This window comes from Zootoca vivipara, chromosome 7 (assembly GCF_965207765.1).
Source record: "Zootoca vivipara chromosome 7, rZooViv2.hap1.1, whole genome shotgun sequence".
Classification (NCBI taxonomy): Eukaryota; Metazoa; Chordata; class Lepidosauria; order Squamata; family Lacertidae; genus Zootoca; species Zootoca vivipara.
Genome location: NC_142590.1, coordinates 95025754 through 95046420, shown reverse-complemented (window position 1 = coordinate 95046420; position 20667 = coordinate 95025754). Strand labels below are relative to the sequence as shown.

Genomic DNA, 20667 nt, shown 5'->3' with positions numbered 1-20667 from the left:
TGTTGTTCCCGGGAAATTGGGAGGAGGGCGAGACCTCCCCCCCCCCCACGAGCCTTGCCTCTCCACACCACGCACGAGGCAAAGACAGACATTCTCCGCTGCACACCACCAAACCATTCACTCAGGCATTTCCCTGCCTTTCACCCCTCAAACCAAATCCTCCAGCGTCAAGAGAAAATAACAGCAATATACAGTACAGTATCTGCAAAGGCATTGCACCTGCAAGGGGAGCTCAGCCCCAGGTCTCCAACAAAGGAAAACAAGGGGACGTGTCAATACCAAATGTACCAATTCACTGATAAATGTTTCTATGTACTGGCTCAATGAGAAAGCTTTAGAAATTCATAAGAAATCACTCCTTGCATCAATCTTTTTCAGTTCCAATGCTTTCCTTTGTACTGTAATTGACAGGGGCATGCCTGGATCCACACATTTTCTGAGACCACACATTTTCTGTGACATCTATGTTGTCCTGATGCATATTGAGGTGTATTATGGGAAACTTTGGAATACGGATGCAACCCATTGATCGGGGCTTCTGGCTTTTTTGCTTCTATCTCTTGGCTGAAGTCTCTTGTGTGTGACCCCCGACCTGAACCTAAGGGAGTCAAGGTTAGGCGATGGTGGGGTGCTCCCTGTTACAATGTTAAAACATAAAAGGCCATTTCAAAAACCAGAATATGGGTAACTGGCTAATCAGTGACACAAAAAGTGCCTTTGAGAGATGCCTGGAAGTGCAAAGCCTGCTGCATCTCTGTTGGGAGTTCCCCAGCAGTGGTCCAGAGACACCACACGCCCAGCTTCTGGGGGATCCCAGTCAGGCCTCTGGATCACGGGGGACAATGAATAGCATGCCCCCCCCCATGATCTATGATGGAGCTTGACGTGCAAGGGCTCAAGTTGCTCAGGGTTTGCATATCCACACAAGTCAGGACGCAGCAGCATGCGAGCAGCCATCACAGATGCGTTATTTAGCAGCTGTCACACGCTGCTGGCTTTGTGTCCCCTGAATTCTGCACCCTCCCAAGGGCCGCCCTGCAGAGACCCCATTGCAGTAATCCAGCCTCAAGTTTACCAGACAATGGCCTAGAGGGGGCAAGCAATCCTGACCCAGTTATGGCCGTAGCTATCACAGCAGATGAAGCTGGTGAAAGGCCTCGTGGCCACAGCCGTCTTGCCCCTCTCCAGCTACAGGGCATTCTTCATGGGGGCTCCAGGGCCTCAGGAGCAAGTCTCCCTGCCGGGAGAGTTCCAAGGGAACAGGCACCCTCCCGGGAGCAGCTCCGGCCTGACCCAGAGGGGACCTTTGGCATCGTCCAGGACACAAGCCCTTTGCTGGCCCCCACAGAAGGGTGCCGTCCTCCCACAGAAAAGACGCTCAGAAGCACAACGGGGATCTGCTAGGACAAATTTATTTGCAACAGTAAAATCTGGCAGGCATAGAGTTGTCAGGACAGGGGTGCCATGAGCAGAGTGGGGCCCTGCACTGCCCACTCCCAGCCCCTCTGACAACCCAGGGTGATTATCTGTTTCACAAAAGCGATATACTACTTGATTGTAAAAGCACTTTGAGACTTGTCATCTTGCTTCTTTGGAAAAGACAGAGCAGGCGGGAAGCAGAACGTGGCTCCTGGAGCTGCAGGGCAGGTGAGGAGAGACAGGAAGGAGCAACTTCCTGAGTTGCCTTTACCTGCTCATCTTACTGTTTGTTTCATCTCACCCACTGTTGTCATGTTAAAAGCTCTGCAACTGTTTCATTGAACCAAGTCCACTATGATAGGGTGCCCAAATGTGATAAAAAACATTAGTACATGATAAAATATAAAAATATCTGATGGAAAGAAGCTCCCATGAGGGTGGCCGGCCTCCTAGTGCAGGAAATTATTTATGTTCAAGCGGTTGGCCTCCTCAGACCAGGCAGCATGGGTTGCCCCGTCCATCTCAGGGGCAAGCTGGTTGCTGGACTCCAGCCTGTGTCCCTCCCCCCCAATGGTCTCCTGGCATTCCGGGCAGCGGGTCGTCTGCATGGCCCCCCCACACTCGCCAATGACGTAGAAGTGCCCATTGCGGCACTTGAACCAGTGCCCGCGGGTGGCTCCGCTGACGGCTGCCACAATCTGCTTCCTTTCCTCCTCGGAGATGCCCAGCCCGGCAACAGTGGGCAGGACGGCCTCCAGCTCCTTCAGCTGGGCCTTCACCTTCCTCTCGTCCTCCGGGGTAAACCTGCCAGGCCCCTCCAGGACCTTCCGGGCTGCGCTGACCAGCTCCGCTGTGCCGGGGGCCTGCCTCACCTGCTTGCCAGCGGTGTTGCACCTCGCCAGGAGCTCCACCAGGTAGGTCACCCGCCGCAGCTCGGTCTGCAGCTCAGAGACCTGCTGCCTGCTGAGGCTGTCGCGGGGCTGGTCTAGCCAGCCGGCCACCTCGGCCAGGCGCCTTCTCATGCCCTCCTGCTCCTGCCGTGCCAACTTTCCTATAGTGGCCATCAAGCCTGCCACCTGCGCGTAGAAGCCCAAGAGGGTCTCTACCAGCCCGAGGGTGCTGGCGGAGAGGGAGTCGTCCTCCAGCTTCTTCCTCAGCTGCTCGTGCTGCCTGGACAGGTGGAGCCTCAGGGTGGTCTCCTGTTGGAGCGCCCTCATCAACTGGAGGGCGCCCGATTTGATCTCGGCTGAGCTGCCCTGCATGCGCCCCTTCACCACCTCCACCTCTGCCAGGCTCCTCTTCACCAACGTGCCGTAGCGCAGGCTCTTCCGGACGGGCGTCTGGCAGCTGGGGCACACCTTCAGCCGGACAGCCCCTTCCTCTTCCTCCTCCTCCCCATCCATGTAGCGGTCGAGGCCCAGTGCGCTGAAGATGTGCCCACAGTCCTCCAGCTGCACAAAGCGGGCGCCAGGCTCATCCTCACAACCAAAGAAGATCTGCGTCAGCTCCTCCGCGTCACAGGCCAGGCACTTCTGCGGGCAGGGCTCCCCGCACAGCCCGGCGCAAGGGTGCCCGCAAGGGAGGTGCTTGGGGCAGGGCACGTCGCAGCGCGGCCGATCACAGGGCTCGGAGCACAGGCGCCCGCACTGGTGGTGCTGGCAGCGCCACTCACAGGGCTCCATGCAGGGAGAGCAGGGCGCCCCACACTGCTTGGGGCAGCGGCTGTGGATGCAGCGGTTCTGGCAGGGCTGGCGGCATGGGGGGCAGTCCCCGGTGCAGGGCTGGCGGCACTGGTGGCCGCAAACCAGCAGGCGCTTGCAGGGGCTCCGGCACGGCTGGTGGAAGCGGCCCCCAAAGCAAGCGTGGCACGAGCCTGGGCAAGGATGCCCACACTCCAGGACGCTGTCACACTTTGTCTTGCAGCGGATGGGACGCCCGTATGCCATCTCTGCCACTGCTGAACATGGCACCTTCTGGCTATGCCCACATGGCAGCGTTGCCAGGACCATCTCTGGGCAGCGCTTCTCGCACTGCTGCCCGCAGGTGAGGCGGCAGGCATGCCCGCACTCCAGGGTTTTCCTGCAGGGCTCCTGGCAGCAGAAATCCTCGGCGGCTGTCGAGCAGGGGACCTCTTGCTGGTGGCCGCACCTGGGCACCGTCTTGGGCACCTTCACCTGGCACATCCCACAGGGCTCCCAGCACAGCCTGGGGCAGCGGTGCCCATTGTCACACAGCACCTTCTGGCAGGGCTTCAAGCAGCGGAGCTCCTTGTGCAGCGGGTCGTAGGGGTGGCACGCCCGGGGGCAGACGTGGCCGCAGCCCAGGCGGGTGTCACAAGGGACGCTGCAGCCCCCCTCGGGCACCTGGCGGAAGTCCGCTGCCTGCACCACGTCCGTCTTGGTCTGCGGGTGGTTCTGGCAGGCCAGGCGCAGCGCCCGGCCCACGTGGCCCTTCTCGCGCAGAGTGTGCACGATCCTGCTCCAGAGAGGCACCTGGCTGAGCATGCCCATGTTGCCCACACAGTAGAGGCCCATTTTGGCACGGGAAAGGGCCACGCAGATGCGGTTGGGGATCTGCAGGAAGCCCACCCGCCCTGCCAGGTTGCTGCGCACCAGGGAGAGCAGGATGATGTCGTTCTCCTCCCCCTGGTACTTGTCCACCACGTGGACCTTGACGCCCTGGAACTCCTTGGCCGGCAGCAACCGGCGCAGGCAAAAGAGCTGCCCCGTGTAGGTGGTGAGGATGCTGATCTGGGAGGGCTGGTAGCCCTGGCGCAGCAGGTAGCGGCACAGCTCCACCACAAACTGGGCCTCGTGCGGGTTCTGGTGGCTGCGGCCCTCCTGGATCTCCTGCTCAAGGAAGCTGTGCTCCACGAAGAAAAGGTTGGAGGAGACGCCCTGCAGCAGAGAGGAGGAGAGGAGGCTGCTGAGCTGACAAGGCAGAGTCTCCTGGCCAAAGGGCTGCCAGCCAGCCAGCAGCAGGAGGCAAGGGGAGGTGAAAGATGCTCACCTTGACGTTCTCGTAGCGGAGCACCGAGGGATGGTTCTCCAGGTCCTGGTAGATGTGCGGGGTGAGCAGCTGGGCGATCTCTGGCCTCATGCGGTGCTGCAAAAAGGGCAAGCCGGGGGAGAGGTGATGGAGAGGGGAAGGCAAGCGCCCTTACAAAAAGAGGGACTGCCTCTGGGCCGCCAACCATAGAGGAGAGCAGCCAGGGGCTGGGCTGCCCCCAACCAGGCCTGAAAGGCTCCCAGCTCTGAGAGCCAGTGTGGCGTAGTGGTTAAGAGCGGTAGACTCGTAATCTGGGGAACCGGGTTAGTGTCTCCGCTCCTCCCCATGCAGCTACTGGGTGACCTTGGGCTAGTCACACTTCTCTGAAGTCTCTCAGCCCCACTCACGTCACAGAGTGTTTGTTGTGGGGGAGGAAGGGAAAGGAGAATGTTAGCCGCTTTGAGACTCCTTCGGGGAGTGATAAAAGCGGGATATCAAATCCAAACTCTTCTTCCAAACCCCATTTGGAGGCTGTAAATGCTTCCCAATCCCCTGAGGGGATCTATGCTCTTGCACCCATATCCCAACTTGGTGGGTTTCCCTTTGGAAACTATGGCCTGATCGAGGGGTCTCCACAGAGCAAGCAAGCAAGCAAGCGAGGGGAGGGGGCTGAGGGGGCCCCCTGCTTGTGCCTCACCTGGAAAGCGAGGCGGACGAAGGGCAGGCCGACCTTCACCAGCCGCTCAAAGAGGGAAACCTCCAGGTGGAAGTTCCTGGCCAAGTCGTAGACGTTGGCACTGGGGCGCAGCTGCAAGGAAAGAAGGAAGATGGAGCCTGGGGAGTGGGGAGTGGGGGTGGGTGGGGGAAGGGGTGGGGCCCAAGGCCAGCAGACCCTGCCCCTCAGCTGGCCCACCCACCCACCCACCCACCTACCTGCTGGTGGTCTCCAATGAGGATGAGGTGCTGGCAGGCCCTGCTCAGCGTGGTGATGACGTGGGCCTCAAGGACTTCGGCCGCCTCTTCCACAATGACCACACGAGGGGCCACCTGCTGCAGGACCTGGCGGTACCGAGCGGCTCCTGGGGCGAGATGGGGGGGTGAGGGGACATCCTGATCTCTGCCCCCTCTGCCTCCCAGCCAAGCTGCCAGGCGCCTGCCTCCCAGCCCCCTCTCCAATGGAGGGCAGCACTGCAGGGGTGTTGTGTTGCAGCTGGGCAAGGAAGCACATCAGAGAGGCTCCCCCCTTCTCTCCCCCCGTCACAGGGTGTTGGGGGCAGCTTGCTGCACAGCCTCCTCCTCACCTGTGGTCGTCATGCCCACAATCTTGGCTGTCTTGAAGACATGGAGGTCCTGGTGCTGGCGAAGCTCAGCCAGCCTGTCAGCCGCCGCCTGGTACTCCTGCTTGTGGTGCAGCATCTGGCGCTGGATCTCAGCTTGGTGCTTCTGCAACCAGTACCTGTGTGGTACAAAGGTCAGGTTGCACCAATAATAGGAGGGGGGGCACCCAGCTTACTAGTGGCACGTGTGAAAAGGATCTTGGGGTCTTGGTGGACCACAAGCTGAACATGAGTCAACTGTGTGATGCAGCAGCAAAAAATGCCAATGCTATTCTAGGCTGCATCCACAGATGTTGTGTCCAGATCAAGGGGAGTCATAGTCCCGCTCTATTCTGCCTTGGTCAGGCCACACCTGGAATGCGATGTCCTGCTGTGGGTGCCACAATTTAAAAAGAATATTGACAAGCTGATCAAGGGTCAGGAAGCCAAGCCTTATGAGGAATGGTTGAAGGAGCTGGGTATGTTTAGCCTGGAAAAGAGGAGGCTAAGAGGAGATGTGAGACCCGTCTTCAAATATCTCAAGGGCTGGGAAGAGAGAGCAAGCTTATTTTCTGCTGCTCTGGAGGGCAGGACTTTAACCTGTGGCTTCAAGTTGCAAGAAATGAGATTCCAACTCAACCTCAGGAATAACTTTCTGACCATAAGAGCTGTTTGACATTGGAATGATCTCCTCGAGAGGTTGTAGACTCTCCATCCTTGGAGGATGGGCAGCCATCTTTAAGCGATGCTTTAGCTGAGACTCCTGCATTGCAGGGGGTTGGACTAGTCGACCCCTGGGGTTCCTTCCCATGATTCTGTTATTCTACCTGTGGGGGAGGCGGGAGGCATGGGTGCCGGAAGCCCCTGCAGCAGAAGTTACCTGTAGAGCTTCCAGCGAGAGCTGAGGTCCAGCTGCCACACATCCAGGACGGCCTCGGCCTCCTCTTTGGTCATCGCCTGCCATTTTCCCAGTTCCTTCTTTGCTTGTCGTTTCATCTTCTTCTTTTGGGCCGGCTGCAGCTGCAGAGAGATCCCCAAGTGGGCAGATGAGGAGGAGGCAGGGGCAACCCCTATCCTGCCCACCTCAGGGGCAGCGACAGCAGAGCAGTCTCCTCCTGGAAGGAGGGGCTGAGCTGGTCAGGGGCAGGAAAGGGGCTAAGGCTTTCACCCTCTGCAATGCAACACAATGTGTCCCCCCCCCTCTCAATACCTGAAACCCAGCGTTTTCCGCATCATGTGGGGCTCTCTGCTCCCCCTTCTCCTCCTCCTCGTCATCCAACCGCATGGCCAGAAACAGGTCATCCAGGTTGGGCCTGGGGGGCTTCCTCCTCCGCTGCCGCCCATCCTCATCGTGGTCCAGCAGCCGCTCGTGCTGAATCAAGTCTGCCTCCTCCACAACCTGCAGCAGCTCTGGCTCTGCCCGTGGGCCTTCCTCCGCCTCCTGGTCTTCCTCAAAGCCTGAATGGTCAGAGAGAGAGCGGTAGGTGGTGGCAGAGAGTGGGCAGGCCACCTCTTCCTTGTCAAAGGAAAGCCCCCTACCTGCATTTTCTGGCCTCTCTGGGTCGGCCGCGTTTTCAACCGGCGTGGCGCCAAGTCCCAGCCACTCCAGGATCAGAGAGTGCGTTGGATCCATCCAGTCTTCTTCCTAAAGCAAGAAGGAGCAGCTCAGACAAGCTCAGCGGCAGGTGGCTGGGTGGGTGCCACAGTCCCAGGCAGCCCCAAGACAGGAAGGCAAGCAGGAGCTGGGGCAGGCAAGGAACCCTTGCAACAGCTGGGAGGTCTCTCTCCAGCCGGAGGGTCTCATGGGAAAATCTCCCTCCAAGGCGATGCGTCTTTCATGGGGGGTGACAGTTTAAGAAGCAGCACCTGCCTTGGGAACTCCCTGCCTCTTGATGTCAAGCAGACGCTGCCCCTGTGCTCTTTTTGGCGCCTGCTGAAAACTTCCTTTTTAGACAAGCCTACCCTAGCCAATCTAGTACAGTGGAACCTCTACTTACAAATTTAATCCGTTCCGAATGCATATTCGTACATAGAAACATTCGTAAGTCGAAACGCGGTTTCCCATAGGAATGCATTGGGAATGGATTAATTTGTTCCGGAGCCTCACCTGCCTCGCTGCCCCACGCTCACCGCCGCTGCCTCAAGTCCACGGTGACGTGTGCTTCCTCACCCGCCAGAGCTGCGCGGCTTCTTTCTTCGTGCTCCGGAGCCCCTTTGCCTGCCTCGCCGCTTGCCCATCCTGTGTGTGTCCAGCCGCATGAGCAACATCCCCTTGAGGGCGATGTATCCTCCGCCAGGGCAGGAGAGGTGCCCAGCCCCGTGTGGTGCTGCCTGCGCTGGGCCAGCTGCGGAGACGCCGGTGGAGGACACATTGCCCTCAAGGAAATGCCGCTCGTGCAGCTGGACACACACAGGATGGGTAAGCGGCGGCGAGGCGGGCGAAGGGGCTCCGGAGCACGAAGAAAGAAGCCGCGTAGCTGTGGCGGGTGAGGAAGGACCCGTCACCGTGGACTTGAGGCAGCGGCGAGCGCAGGGCAGCGAGGCCGTTTGGATGTCGAAAAATTCGTACGGGCGCCACCATTTTTTACTATTTTTTCTCTTCGTAAGTAGAGTCATTCGTAAGTAGAGGTACCACTGTAGTTCGAAAGCACGTCAAAGTACAAGTAGATAAATAGGTACCGCTCTGGCGGGAAGGTAAACGGCGTTTCCGTGCACTGCTCTGGTTCGCTGGAAGCGGCTTAGTCATGCTGGCCACAGAAGCTGTACGCCGTCTCTCTCGGCGAATAACACGAGATGAGCGCCGCAACCCCAGAGTCGGTCACAAGTGGACCTAATTGTCAGGGGTCCCTTTACCTTTACCTTAGATGGTTAGAAACTTTCAACATTCTGTTTTTTCCTTCATTGTTTCTACGTATATAAATACACACATTTCAAGCAATAAATAAGTAAATAAGTAAGTAAATAAGTAAATAAATAAATAAGGTGGTTTCTTCCATGACTGGAGTCCCCATGAAGCCCCCCCCCGACACCTTTGAGGGAGAATTCCTACTGGTCAGAGCAGCCAAAGCAAATGACACTCTCGCCCAAGACTTTGGGCCCCTGCTCTGTTGTTTCCAGCTGAGGGGCTGGAGAAGCCCTGGAGGAGTTGGGGGCTCCCCCTCTGCCCTCTCAGGGGCTCTTGGTCCCTAAGACGGAGAGATCCCGGTGGGGTGTCTTCTTGTGGGGCTGCTTCCCCCCTGCTCCTTCTCCTTACCAGGCCCCCCTTGAGGCTCTCCCAGTGCTGGCTGGAGATGCAGCTCCGCAGGTGCTTCTCGTGCAGAATCCCGCGCAGCCCACACTCCAGCTGAGCTGCCCCTCGGGTGAGTTCGGCCTCGGCCTCCCGCATCTCGCTGGTGATCTGCACTCGGGAAAAAGAGGCCAGGTCAGCCCCTTGAGCAGACAAAGCCCAGCGAGGGAACAAGACCCAGTGCGGTGCCTCCAGCAGAGGACAGCTGGGGGCGCCTGGCCGGGCAGCTCCGCTCCCTGCCCTTCCTCTGCTGGCGCCTCCAACTGGTCTCCCCCAAAGGGTGCCCTGCTGAGTTCCTCTGCTCCGCACAACCTCCAGCTCTGGCCCTGGTCTGCAGAGGCAGCTTAGAGCTCCCTTTCAGCACCAAGGCAGCATTTCCACAGGTGCTGCGCTCCAATGGGTGGTGTAGTGGTTAAGTCACACTTCTTTGAAGTCTCTCAGCTCCTCTCCCCTCACAGAGTGTTTGTTGTGGGGGAGGAAGGGAAAGGAGAATGTTAGCCGCTTTGAGACTCCTTAGGTAGTGATAAAGTGGGATACCAAATCCAAACTCTTCTTCTTCTGGCCATGGCCTGAACATCAGGAATAACTTTAAGATTAAGAGATGTTCGACTATGTGACAGACCCCCCCAGAAGGGAGGTGGTCTCTATCCTTCAACATAGGCTGGGTGGCCATATGGGAGGGGTTCTTGGGCTGCGATTTCTGCATTGCAGTGGTTGACTAGATGACTCTTGGGGTCCCTCCTTCTGCTCTAGGTGGGGACCTCCATTTCCCTGTGCTTTGCTGATCTGGCTGTTCTCCTGGGCAAAGTCCCAGCAAACACCCTCCTCCCCACAAACGACACCCTCCAAACCAGCCCCCCCCCTCCTCGCACGTACATCATGGTGGGACCACCGGAGGTGGCCAGGCAGGCCTCTGAAGAAGTCGCTTCTGTCCCGCAGCTGCTGCAGGGTGAAGGGCTTCAACTTCTCGCTGTTGCTTCTGCTGCCAACCCGCACGATTCCCCTCGGCTGGAACTCTAGGATTCCTTTGGGGGGGGGGGAGATGTAAAAGTCAAGGTGTGATATCTAAGCAGGGGATCCACACAGGGGGACTGCCACTGCCAGGACAATGGGCAACCAGCCATGGAATGACCCCCCCCCCTGCAAAGGAGTCTCAGTAATTCCTGCATTGCAGAGGGTTGGACTGGATGACCTTTGAGGGTCCCCTTCCAACTCGACCACCCTGTGATTTTCTGTTCTACCCCTCCCGCCCCGGCCAAAGTGCTGCTGCTCAGGGCAGGCAGACCCCCACCTTCCAGGAACTGGTCCAGGGCATGGTTGGTGTAGCAGACCACAAGGATGGGGGTCTCTCCGCAGACGGCCTTGTTTTCCAGCAGAACTTCCATGATCTTCAGCCCAACATAGGTCTTCCCTGTGGGAAAAGCCCCATCAAAGCAGGAAGCTCCGTCTGCCAACTCCCAGCGGGCATCAGAGCCCCCCCCCACAGCCTCAGTTCTTCCCCCACGGCCAAGAAAAGGCTAGCACCCCCTGTGCCACAGCCACCTTGCCAGGGGCAAGGAAAGAGCCCACACTGCCATTCCAAGCAGGAACTGCGGGCAACCAGCCCCCTCCGGCCTTGGCTCGGGTTCAAACACCGTGAGGCAAAGGAAGACACCCGACGCCTGAGTGACCGGGGGGGGGGTGTCGGAAAAGTGGGCCTTGTGGGATGTCAGGATCCAGCTGGCCGGCTGGCTCCACTTTACACCCACCCCAGTTTCAGGCAGAAATATGAGCCTCCATCTGGAGAGGCATGGTGGTACAGTGGTTAGAGCGTCAGACTAGGATCTGGGAGAGACCTGGGTTCAAATCCCTAAGTCGGCCTTGCACTTCACTTGGTGTGACCTCGGCAGCCAGTTGCTGCCTCTTGGCCTAGCCCAGGCATCCCCAAACTGCGGCCCTCCAGATGTTTTGGCCTACAACTCCCATGATCCCTAGCTAACAGGACCTGTGGTTGGGGAAGATGGGAATTGTAGTCCAAAACATCTGGAGGGCCGGAGTTTGGGGATGCCTGGCCTAGCCTACCTCACAGGGTTGGTGTGTGGCTAAAACAGGCAGAACTCTGTATGTTGCACCCTGAGCTCCTTGGAGGAAATTGTCAGTATTTTTCACTGCCACTATCGCCAAGGGTCACAAGACTGGCTGATTTCATTTGTTATCAATGTGCGAATGGAAGTCAGGCTGATCAACCTCTGCTCTTTGTTCTTTCTCTCTCCAACAAAGAGGATGTGTAAGGAAGCTGCTCACACAACTGTTACTTTTATTTCTTTGCTGTAAATAAAGATGATTGATGCTACAATTCCACAACAACTCTGCTTTTGCTGACTCTGCTGACATATCTTTCGGATGTGTGTCAAAGTTTGTACGGGACTACGCCATCCAAGGACGTAAATGTGATAAATACATAGTGTTTCTGGCCCTGGAGAGATCCTGGAACCCCGGAGGAGAGTTGCCTCCTCTGCGGCGGAAGGCTCCCCCTCCCAACCCCACTTCCTGCAACAGACCCCTCTTCCTGGGAGGATGGGACACCCCGACTCACCTGTCCCCGGAGGCCCCTGGATGATGGCCAGCTCCTTGGTCAGGGCGAGTTTCAGGGCTTGCAGCTGGGACTCATCCAGGCCCACGGCTTCCTGCGTCGGCCACTGGGAGGGGTCCAGCACGTCCACGTGGCCCTCGGGGGCTCCTCCCGCCCCAGAAGCCTCAGCAGCAGGGGGTGGCTTGGCCATCAGGCACCTGAGGTCGTAGACGCTGCTTCCCAGCTCCCTCCGCAGGTAAGCCGGCTCCCTCACCTGGGCCTCGCAGTGAACAATGTACCTCTGGAAGGGGATGTCTTCCTCCTGCAGCTCCTGCAGCCCCTGCAGGACATGTCGGTAGGCCTCAAAGTAGGCGGTGGTCTCCACCATGACGAAGGAGTCAGAGGGCTGAACCTCGGCCAGCAGGGCCTCGCTGTGGCCGGCGAAGGAGAGGTGGACAAAGCCCTTGCACAGCTCCTTGGGCTCCCGGTTGGAGACCGTGGCAAAGAGGAAGGTCTCAAAGTTGTCCTTGGACAGGCAGACCAAGGAGCCGTACAGCAGGCGCTTGGAGTTCTCCCACCGGACGCCGCGCAGCGGCTTGGAATCAAAGTGCACCATGTAGTCAAGGCCGGTCCGGGAGCAGAGCGGAGCCAGGACCCGGGCGTCCAGGTACACCTGGATGTCATCAAACCTCCTCCTCCTGCCTGGGCCGGCGTCCTCTAAGCTCTGGAGGAACTGGAGGATGCCCTCCCTCAGTGGCCGGACAAAGTCCTCCCTCAGGAGGCGAAAGTGGGTGTCCAGGTAAATGGCGGGGCTCTCGTAGGGCTGGCTGATGAGGTTGGGGCGCAGGAAGGGCTTCTGGCTGCCGTTCACCTCCTCATAGGTGGGGTAGATGGACATGGTGCGGTACTCCCCTTCCTCGCCGGGTGCCGTGGGCTGGAGGAGGGTGCAGCTGTCCACCCGCAAGGTGCCCTCGCGCCGCCGCTCCTGGAGGTGCTGGACGAAGCCCTGCAGCTTCTCCAGGCTCCGGTCCAGCTCCTCCGGGAAGTCCACCCCCAGCGCTCGGAGGCCGTTGACGGAGCCCGGCAGGACGGACATCAGCATGGCCACCTTCTGGAGGGAGCTGGCCGGGAAGATGCTGACCAGCTCCTGGAGCAGCGCCACCACGCTGGCAATGTGCTGGGGGCACTGGCGCCGCACCTCCGGCCGGGCCTCCGTCAGCATGTCGGCCACGTACTGGGGCAGGTAGACCCGGAGGAAGGAGGACTCCTTCACCGTCTCCAGCAGCCGCTGAATGCTCTGGCGGTCCATGCGGGAGAGGCAGGCCTTGTTGAGAACCTGGCACAGCAGCTGCACCAAGTCCGGCCTCATGACAACTGGGGAGAGCGCCTCCCGTAGGCTGGGGTTGGAAGCCAGCGTGATGGCCACCTCCGAAGGGTCCTTCTCCAGGAGTTCATGGAGGAAGCGGGTGCTGATCATCGGGCCCCGGTGCTGCAGAGCGCCTCTTGGTCCTGCGTGGGGCCGCTGGGTGGGCTCAGTGTTTGGGGCCCCCTCTCTTTGCCTTCTTGGGCCATCCCTGGCCGGCCCTCCCTGGTTCTGCCCCCCAGTCCTCCACTCCTCCCTCCGATCAGCCCCAGGCCAGACGCCCCCTCTGCGAGGGGGTCGGCTCCCCTCTGCCCCCAGCCGCCTGGGGTTGCGCGCCCCGTCCTGGTGGGGGGTCCGGCCAGAGCCAACCCTCCGCTCCACTCTAGGCTCAGGACCACCGCTTGCCTCCAGCCAGTAAGCAGCTCTGCCAGGGCCAGAGCCCCCTTCACGCTGCCCACTTGAGTTCTGCTGGCAGCCTCCTCCATCTCGAGGCTCTGCAGAAGAAAAAGAGGGAAATTAGAGAGTCTCTAATTCGAAAGGGCAGAGGAACCAGAGACCAAATAGCAAACATGCGCTGGATTATGGAGACAGCTAGAGAGTTCCAGAAAAACGTCTACTTCTGCTTCATTGACTATGCAAAAGCCTTTGACTGTGTCGACCACAGCAAACTATGGCAAGTTCTTAAAGAAATGGGAGTGCCTGATCACCTCATCTGTCTCCTGAGAAATCTCTATGTGGGACAAGAAGCTACAGTCAGAACTGGATATGGAACAACTGAGTGGTTCAAAATTGGGAAAGGAGTACGACAAGGTTGTATATTGTCTCCCTGCTTATTTAACTTATATGCAGAATTCATCATGCGAAAGGCTGGACTAGATGAATCCCAAGCCAGAATTAAGATTGCCGGAAGAAATATCAACAGCCTCAGATATGCTGATGACACAACCTTGATGGCAGAAAGTGAAGAGGAATTAAAGAACCTTTTAATGAGGGTGAAAGAGGAGAGCGCAAAATATGGTCTGAAGCTCAACATCAAAAAAACCAAGATCATGGCCACTGGTCCCATCACCTCCTGGCAAATAGAAGGGGAAGAAATGGAGGCAGTGAGAGATTTTACTTTCTTGGGCTCCTTGATCACTGCAGATGGTGACAGCAGTCACGAAATTAAAAGACGCCTGCTTCTTGGGAGAAAAGCAATGACAAACCTAGACAGCATCTTAAAAAGCAGAGACATCACCTTGCTGACAAAGGTCCGTATAGTTAAAGCTATGGTTTTCCCAGTAGTGATGTATGGAACTGATCGCCGAAGAATTGATGCTTTTGAATTATGGTGCTGGAGGAGACTCTTGAGAGTCCCATGGACTGCAAGAAGATCAAACCTATCCATTCTTAAGGAAATCAGCCTTGAGTGCTCCCTGGAAGGACAGATCGTGAAGCTGAGGCTCCAATACTTTGGCCACCTCATGAGAAGAGAAGAATCCTTGGAAAAGACCCTGATGTTGGGAAAGATTGAGGGCACTAGGAGAAGGGGACGACAGAGGACAAGATGGTTGGACAGTCTTCTTGAAGCTACGAACATGAGTTTGACCAAACTGCGGGAGGCAGTGCAAGACAGGAGTGCCTGGCGTGCTCTGGTCCATGGGCAAGGGCGTACCCACCGCGGGGCAGGGAGGGGCCGCTGCCCTACTCTAGAGGCAGGGCCGGTCGGGCAGCTGCGGGCAAGAGTGGCGCTGCCGGCGGGGCTGGTGGGCAGAGGCGGAGGACAGCCCAGCGGAGCGCGAGTTCGGCGCCCGCAGCAGTCTCTTGCGCCCGAGCCGTGCGGAGTCCACACAGCCGCGCTGTGTGGGAGGGGGCAAGGGCTGACGCTCCCGACGTTCGGGAGACCTTTGCGCATGCGCAAAGCGGGGCGCATGCGCACAGCACGGCTGTGGACTCCGGCGGCCGCCGTGCAGGGCGCATGCGCACAGCGCGGCTGTGCTCAAAGGTCTCCCGAACGTCGGGAGTCGTTCAGCGCCTGAGACCGCTGCAGCAACGGAGCCTCGGATAGCTTCGCGGAGGCCGGGGCTTTGCTCCAGACCTCCGCGGAGGCCCCGATCCAAGCCTGGTTCCCTTCTCTCCCCCCCCCGCCCACCCCCAGACTTCCCTCTTCTCCTCTAGGCGGCCGCTGGTTTTCTCCCCTTCGCCGCCGTCGCTTCAGGTTTATTTTGATTTCACCTGGGCTCTGTAGCCCCGCCCACATTCCCACTTTGTGGCCCCTCCCCTCCCGTGCCTTGGCCCCGCCCCTTGCCCCCCCCCTAGTTTTGATCCTGGGTACGCCCCTGTCCATGGGGTCACGAAGAGTCGGACACGACTAAACGACTAAACAACAACAGAGAGTCTCTGAGCAGGTGCCCAAGCTGTGCTTCACCTGGGTGCTGCCCCCTTCTGCCCCCTCCCACCAGGGGTTAACTTTGGCTTCTCCCCTCCAAAGTTAGGCGGGGACTGAATTCTCCACCCAAGGACAGCATCCAGAGAGCGCTGGGAGGGAAATGGGCGGCTCCTCCCATTTGGCTGCTCCTCCCCAAGAAACGATGGACCGGGGGCGGGGGATTGCCGGTCCGGGCGGGGTCGCACAGCCTCCTGCCTGCTGCCAAGAGGAAGCCCGAGCCGCAGAACGGGGCTTTTCCTTGGGGGGGGGGGGAGGGCGCGGCTGACTCCGGCGGGAAGGGGACGCTGGGCCAGATCCAGCCGCCAAAGCTGAAGCCATTGCTCGGCTCCTTTTTTCGCTTTCTCGTCCCGGGAGAACACCGGTGCTCTCCGCTAACGCCAAACCTGACAACGGCGGAGACGCGGTGCTCCGGGAGACGCGCCCCCCCCCCGCGCCAGCCTTCCCGTGGTCGCCCTGGGAGGGGCAGAAGCAGTCCCTAGTTCTACTCTTTGGGTGTCTGAAGTCCTGACTCTGGGGAGGACCCTCCTTCCTTGGAGGCTTTAAACCGGAGGTTGGGTGGCCATCCGTCAGGGACCCTCCGATTCCTGCATTGCGGGGGTTGAGTCAGACGACCCTTGGGGATCCCTTCCCACTTCCCGGATCCCTCCGGTGCTCTTGCGAGAAGCGCAGGCTGTGAGCAGAGCCTCCCCTCCTGCCTCAGTCGAGCTTCCCACCCTAGTCCCGGAAAGCTCTGCTTCTCCTCCGCTTGAAATGACTGATGCTTTTGTGTGTGTGTGTAGTTTTCTTGGCTTACAAAGATACGTGCAATGTCTCTCATAACATTTCTACAAATCAGTTTCATTTGTTGAGACATTGGGGAGACATTGTTGAGACATTGGGGAGGAAAGGGGAAGAGAGGTAGATGGGTGTGGGGGGGGGGAGTCGGGTGACAATGTTTCTATTCTGCTTAATGTGTGGGGTTTTTTGTCAGCGTCGCTTGTGTAGCTTCTCTGCTGTTCACTTGGGTTCCTTTGATGGTGAGAGAGCTTTAAGGTATTTTCAATTTTTTGTTGGAAGCCGCCCAGAGTGGCTGGGGAAACCCTGCCAGATGGGCGAGGTATAAATAATAAATTATTATTATTTATATTAATATATATTATGATGGCTCTCACCTCTGCCTCCCGCTCCTTCTCTTCGGGGCCGCCGCTGCTGCCCCCTTCCTCGCCCGCGCCCGTCCATGGCTCCGCTCCGCTCTGCGCTCCGCTCCTGCCCGTCGAGGCGCCTCCAGGCTCTGCGCCTCCGCCTCCGCCGCCGCCGCCTTTTCAGCTCAGTTTCGACTTTCACTTTCCCCTTCCCGGCAGGCTCCGCCCCCGCTTTCGCTTTCGCTTCTCCTCCCCACAAGGGGCGGCGTTTCCCACCCGGCCCCGCCCCGCCCCGCCCGCGGAGGGAACCTCTGCGTCCCGGTTGCCGTCCCCGGCGGAAGGGAAAGGGTGGCGGACGGGCGGTGCTCTGTGTCTGGCGCACCCGGCGCCCTGCACTTCCGGTCCCTCCGACACCACGATGGAGCTCGGGGAAGGATGGCGGGCGAGGCTGGGCGGGCCGGGCGGCGAGGAGGCCGAGGAGGAGGAGAGCGGTTCCGAGGCCGAGGTAGGCGAGCGGGCGGGGAAGAGGGGGTGGCGGGGAGGGAGAGCCTCGCAGCGCCTGCCCTGCTCGTCCTCTCCGGCGGTGCCTTCCGTCTTTTCTTTCTCGTCTTTTCTTTCTCGTCTTTTCTTTCTTTCTTTCTTTCTTTCTTTCTTTCTTTCTTTCTTTCTTTCTTTCTTTCTTTCTTTCTTTCTTTCTTTCTTTCTTTCTTTCTTTCTTTCTTTCTCCCTCTCTCTTTCCCTGTCTTTTTTCTCCATCTCCTCCTTTCTCCCTCTTTTCTCCCTCTGCCCCCTTCTCCCTCTCCCACCCTCGCTCCATCTTTTCTCCGCTCGCATCTCTCGTCTCTCGTCTCCCCCAGGAGCTGTCTGTGGGGCGCGGCGGCCGCGGCGGAGACTTCGCAGTGGGTTTTGCGTTCACCGAGGCGTCGGCAGGGCCCAGCGGAGGGCCCTGGGCGGAGGTGCTGAGGCAGCTCAAGGGGAAGGTGAGAGGTGCACCTGGCTCTCGCGGGGAGAGGGTGGGCTCCGCAGGGGCACCTACCTGGGGGCCCCGGGGGCCGTGCTGGGTGCCATCACTCCCCCCCCCCCAAAAAACCTTTCACCTTCTGGCATGATCCGGCAGGGCAACTTCTCTGAAGCCAGTGCCAATTCTGTTTTGCCCTCCTCTGGAGCAAAAAAGGTTCCTGGGCCTTCTCTCTGTCCCCCCCTGAGACCTGCAAAGTCAAGATGGAAAGGTTGCTCCGTGCCTTAGGATTCCCATGAGGTCATCCTGCTGGAGCCTCCTGACCTTTGGGTTTTCACTCTTGTACTCACCTTGTTTGTTTTCTCTTGTGCAGAGATCCGCTACTAGCCTGGACGAGAAGATTGCAACTGTAAGAAAGAAAAGGAAAGCCCAGGTTAGAAATTCCCACCTGGTTGGGATCTTCTGGGTTCCTGTATGTGTGTGGATAAGGGCGGTGATTTGCCCTCAACATTGCAGGGGCGCATCATGTGATGCAGCATGTTACACATCATGTGCCAGCACTCGAATGCTGGGTGGGGAATGGGGAGCGCAGAGCTGGGCTCCATGCTCAGCTACCTCCTCCCCGCGCGACATCAGACAGGGAGGAGGAGGCGGAGCAGGGCCACAGGATTTTGGGGCAGCCCAGTCCCCTCCTTGAAAAATGGGGGGGGGCTGAAAACCCCTCAATCCCCACTACTTGGTGCACCTGTGTGTGCATGTTGTACTGCCTTCCAAAAGTAGTGTCCAACTTTCATGTGCAGGGGAACTTCTCTGACTGCAGAATGACTTATCCAAGCACAACAGAACTTCCCATTTTCAGTATCCCAAAGTCAGGGCAATGGGGCCTGGAAGGTTTTCTGGCCCAATCCTCTGCTTAATGCAGGATCAGCTTCTGGATGGGGCAACATGTGTGAACCATGAAAGTGTTGTGTGGGCTTTGCCTTTTGCACAAGGTGCCTACAGTGTGATTGCATCTCTGTAGGGACCCTTAGAGAATCTTCAAGCAGTTTTTCTGGTTCTGTGGAACGTTATTTAATTGTGGAATCTTAGAGAAGGAAGTTTAGAAGCAGGCTTACAATGGCAGAAACAATTCCCTAACATATTTGACGCTAACAGATTTGTGTCACATAAAGTGGTGCTTTATGCTCTGGCTGCAAGAAAGATGAGCAAAAGAAACGATATTGCAAAAAGTTGCGCTGGAGATTCAGAGGTCTAATGGAAGTTAAGCTAGGTATGAACTAGCAGATGATACAAACTCGTGACTTCCTTTCTTTAAACGCTTGATGCTTTGGAGTATGTAGTTGTTGTATGCTGTTTGTTACAGTTTGGCAAATTGTAATGAAATTGTTACAGTTTTGGGTCAAAATAAACTCTTTGGCCATAGAGAAGGAGGCTGGGCAGGAAAAATAATGTCCCATTTGGGGGGGTCTTTTCTAGGAAAAGAAAGCTAAACAAGGGCCAGCAAAAGAAGATCCTGAGGAGGCTACACAGGAGAATGTAGACAAGGTGGATGCCAGAGGAAGTGAGGAGGAGGATGCAGAGGAGGAGGAGTTGGAGTCTGAGTACTCTTCGGCAGATGAGAGCATCTTCACAAAAGCTGGTAAGCATGATGATGGATGTGCTGTGCAGGCACCGGGGCAGAAGAGAGCAAGTGTGCATCTTCTGTGCCTTACAGTGGGGCAGCTGACATGTTTTTTGCACGTAGCTGCATGAATTGAGGTTTTAGTAGGTGCTGCTGCTCTCTGATTTGCAAGGTGTTCTGCTCATCCTTTTGCGGTGGTTGTGTCATTTTTCACAGATACACTCAAGGTGAAGCAGCGACGGAAAAGGAAGCGAGGTGGAGAGGTGAGCCTTTGGATGCTGGGTGGTGCTGGGGTGAGAAGGAATACCTGCAGAAACAGGGGTCCTTCTCTCATGTTGTGGGTCGGTGTTGCAGGCTTTCTCTTTCTGATCCTCCTTTCTAGGAACCTGAGCAGTTCTTTGAAGATGCTTCACAGTACGATGACAGCCTGTCCTTCCAAGATATGAACCTCTCCCGGCCTTTGCTGAAGGTAGCCAGTTCCTGCTTTCTTTCAGAGGGAGATGGCGAAGGTGGTTGCCTAGTCTCTTTTGGAGGGGCAAATCTCAGCCACACTGAGTCATCACATTTGACAGCTTTTGGGGTTCCAGAAGTAGGTAAGGCAAACATGCCTTTCCTAGTTAAATCAAAGTAACAAAAGAAACAGAAAAACAAAAAACTACTGTTTAGCTGCAAAGATAACATTAGGATGTTCACCATACAGTGGAACCTCGTTTTTAAGCGTCTTGGAAGCCAAACATTTTGGAAACTGAACACCAAAAACCCGGAAGTAGTTGCTTCTGTTTTCGAATGTGTCTTGGAAGTCGAACAGATTCTGCTGCATTTTTTTCTTTTTTTCTCAATGGATTTTGCTGACCTCCCATTGCTCCTTGGTTTTTGAACGTTTTCACTGAGGTTCCACTGTACTGTTAACGGCTCAAGGCTTCTGGGTAAATGGACCTTAAATGAGCCTGTAGTTGGAGGATGGAAGAAGGAAGTTCTTGTTTATTTATATTTAAATTTGTATGCCAGCCTTCACCCAAAGATCACAGGGTGGTTCACAACATAAAAATACAAAAGGAGACCACAAAATACATAAGAAAACAAAAACAAACCCATAACACTCCTCCCGCAAACACATTAAAAAAGCTGTAGAATGTTAATCAGTCAAAGGCCTGGTTGAAGAAAAATGGTTTTTGCCTGGCACTTAAAGATATGTAATGAAGGCGCCAGGCGAGCTTCTCTGGGGAGAGCATTTCACAAATGAGGAGCCACAGCAGAACAGGTGTTGCCCGCTCTCTGGACCTCATGGAGGAGGCATCAGAAGAAGGGCCTCAGGTGATGATCACAGGGTCAGGGTCACTTCATGTGGGGAGAGGGGGTCCTTGTCAGTTGTCAGTCCAGTTTATTTGCTAAAAGGGGGTTAGTAAGGTGGACATTTAACCTTTCACTTCAAGATGAGCATAAGAATATGGGGTTTAAATTAAAATCAATAGTCTTTTATCAATATTCGTATTGAGCAGCTTAGACCAAACTCTGTCTATCAAATCAAAAGCTGAAGGTAGATCTGTAGATGCTACAAGAAGATACTGTGTTGACCTTTTGTGCATGCACAATTTGCAGTCAAAACAGCTGTCTAA

At 57.0% G+C, this 20667-nt stretch overlaps 2 protein-coding genes across 2 annotated transcripts; one reads left to right on the top strand and one right to left on the bottom strand.

Annotated features, from left to right (window-relative positions):
• Positions 1–1396: 1396 nt before the first annotated feature.
• ZNFX1 (zinc finger NFX1-type containing 1) lies at positions 1397–16658 on the bottom strand. The gene is made up of 13 exons (XM_035123931.3): positions 16503–16658; positions 11585–13417; positions 10301–10420; positions 9886–10034; positions 8977–9120; positions 7263–7368; positions 6934–7181; positions 6604–6743; positions 5709–5863; positions 5341–5486; positions 5105–5215; positions 4429–4524; positions 1397–4316 (listed from the first exon to the last, which is right to left on the bottom strand). The coding sequence occupies exons 1-13, from the start codon at positions 16567–16569 to the stop codon at positions 1869–1871; spliced, it is 5763 nt and encodes a 1920-aa protein (XP_034979822.3). The 5' UTR covers positions 16570–16658; the 3' UTR covers positions 1397–1868.
• Positions 16659–16808: 150 nt separating this feature from the next.
• On the top strand, positions 16809–19682 carry LOC118089315 (putative ATP-dependent RNA helicase DDX27). Its single transcript, XM_088674584.1, has 6 exons — positions 16809–16977; positions 17330–17452; positions 17804–17902; positions 18907–19069; positions 19268–19314; positions 19434–19682. The coding sequence occupies exons 1-6, from the start codon at positions 16891–16893 to the stop codon at positions 19680–19682; spliced, it is 768 nt and encodes a 255-aa protein (XP_088530710.1). The 5' UTR covers positions 16809–16890.
• The last annotated feature ends 985 nt before the right edge of the window (positions 19683–20667 follow it).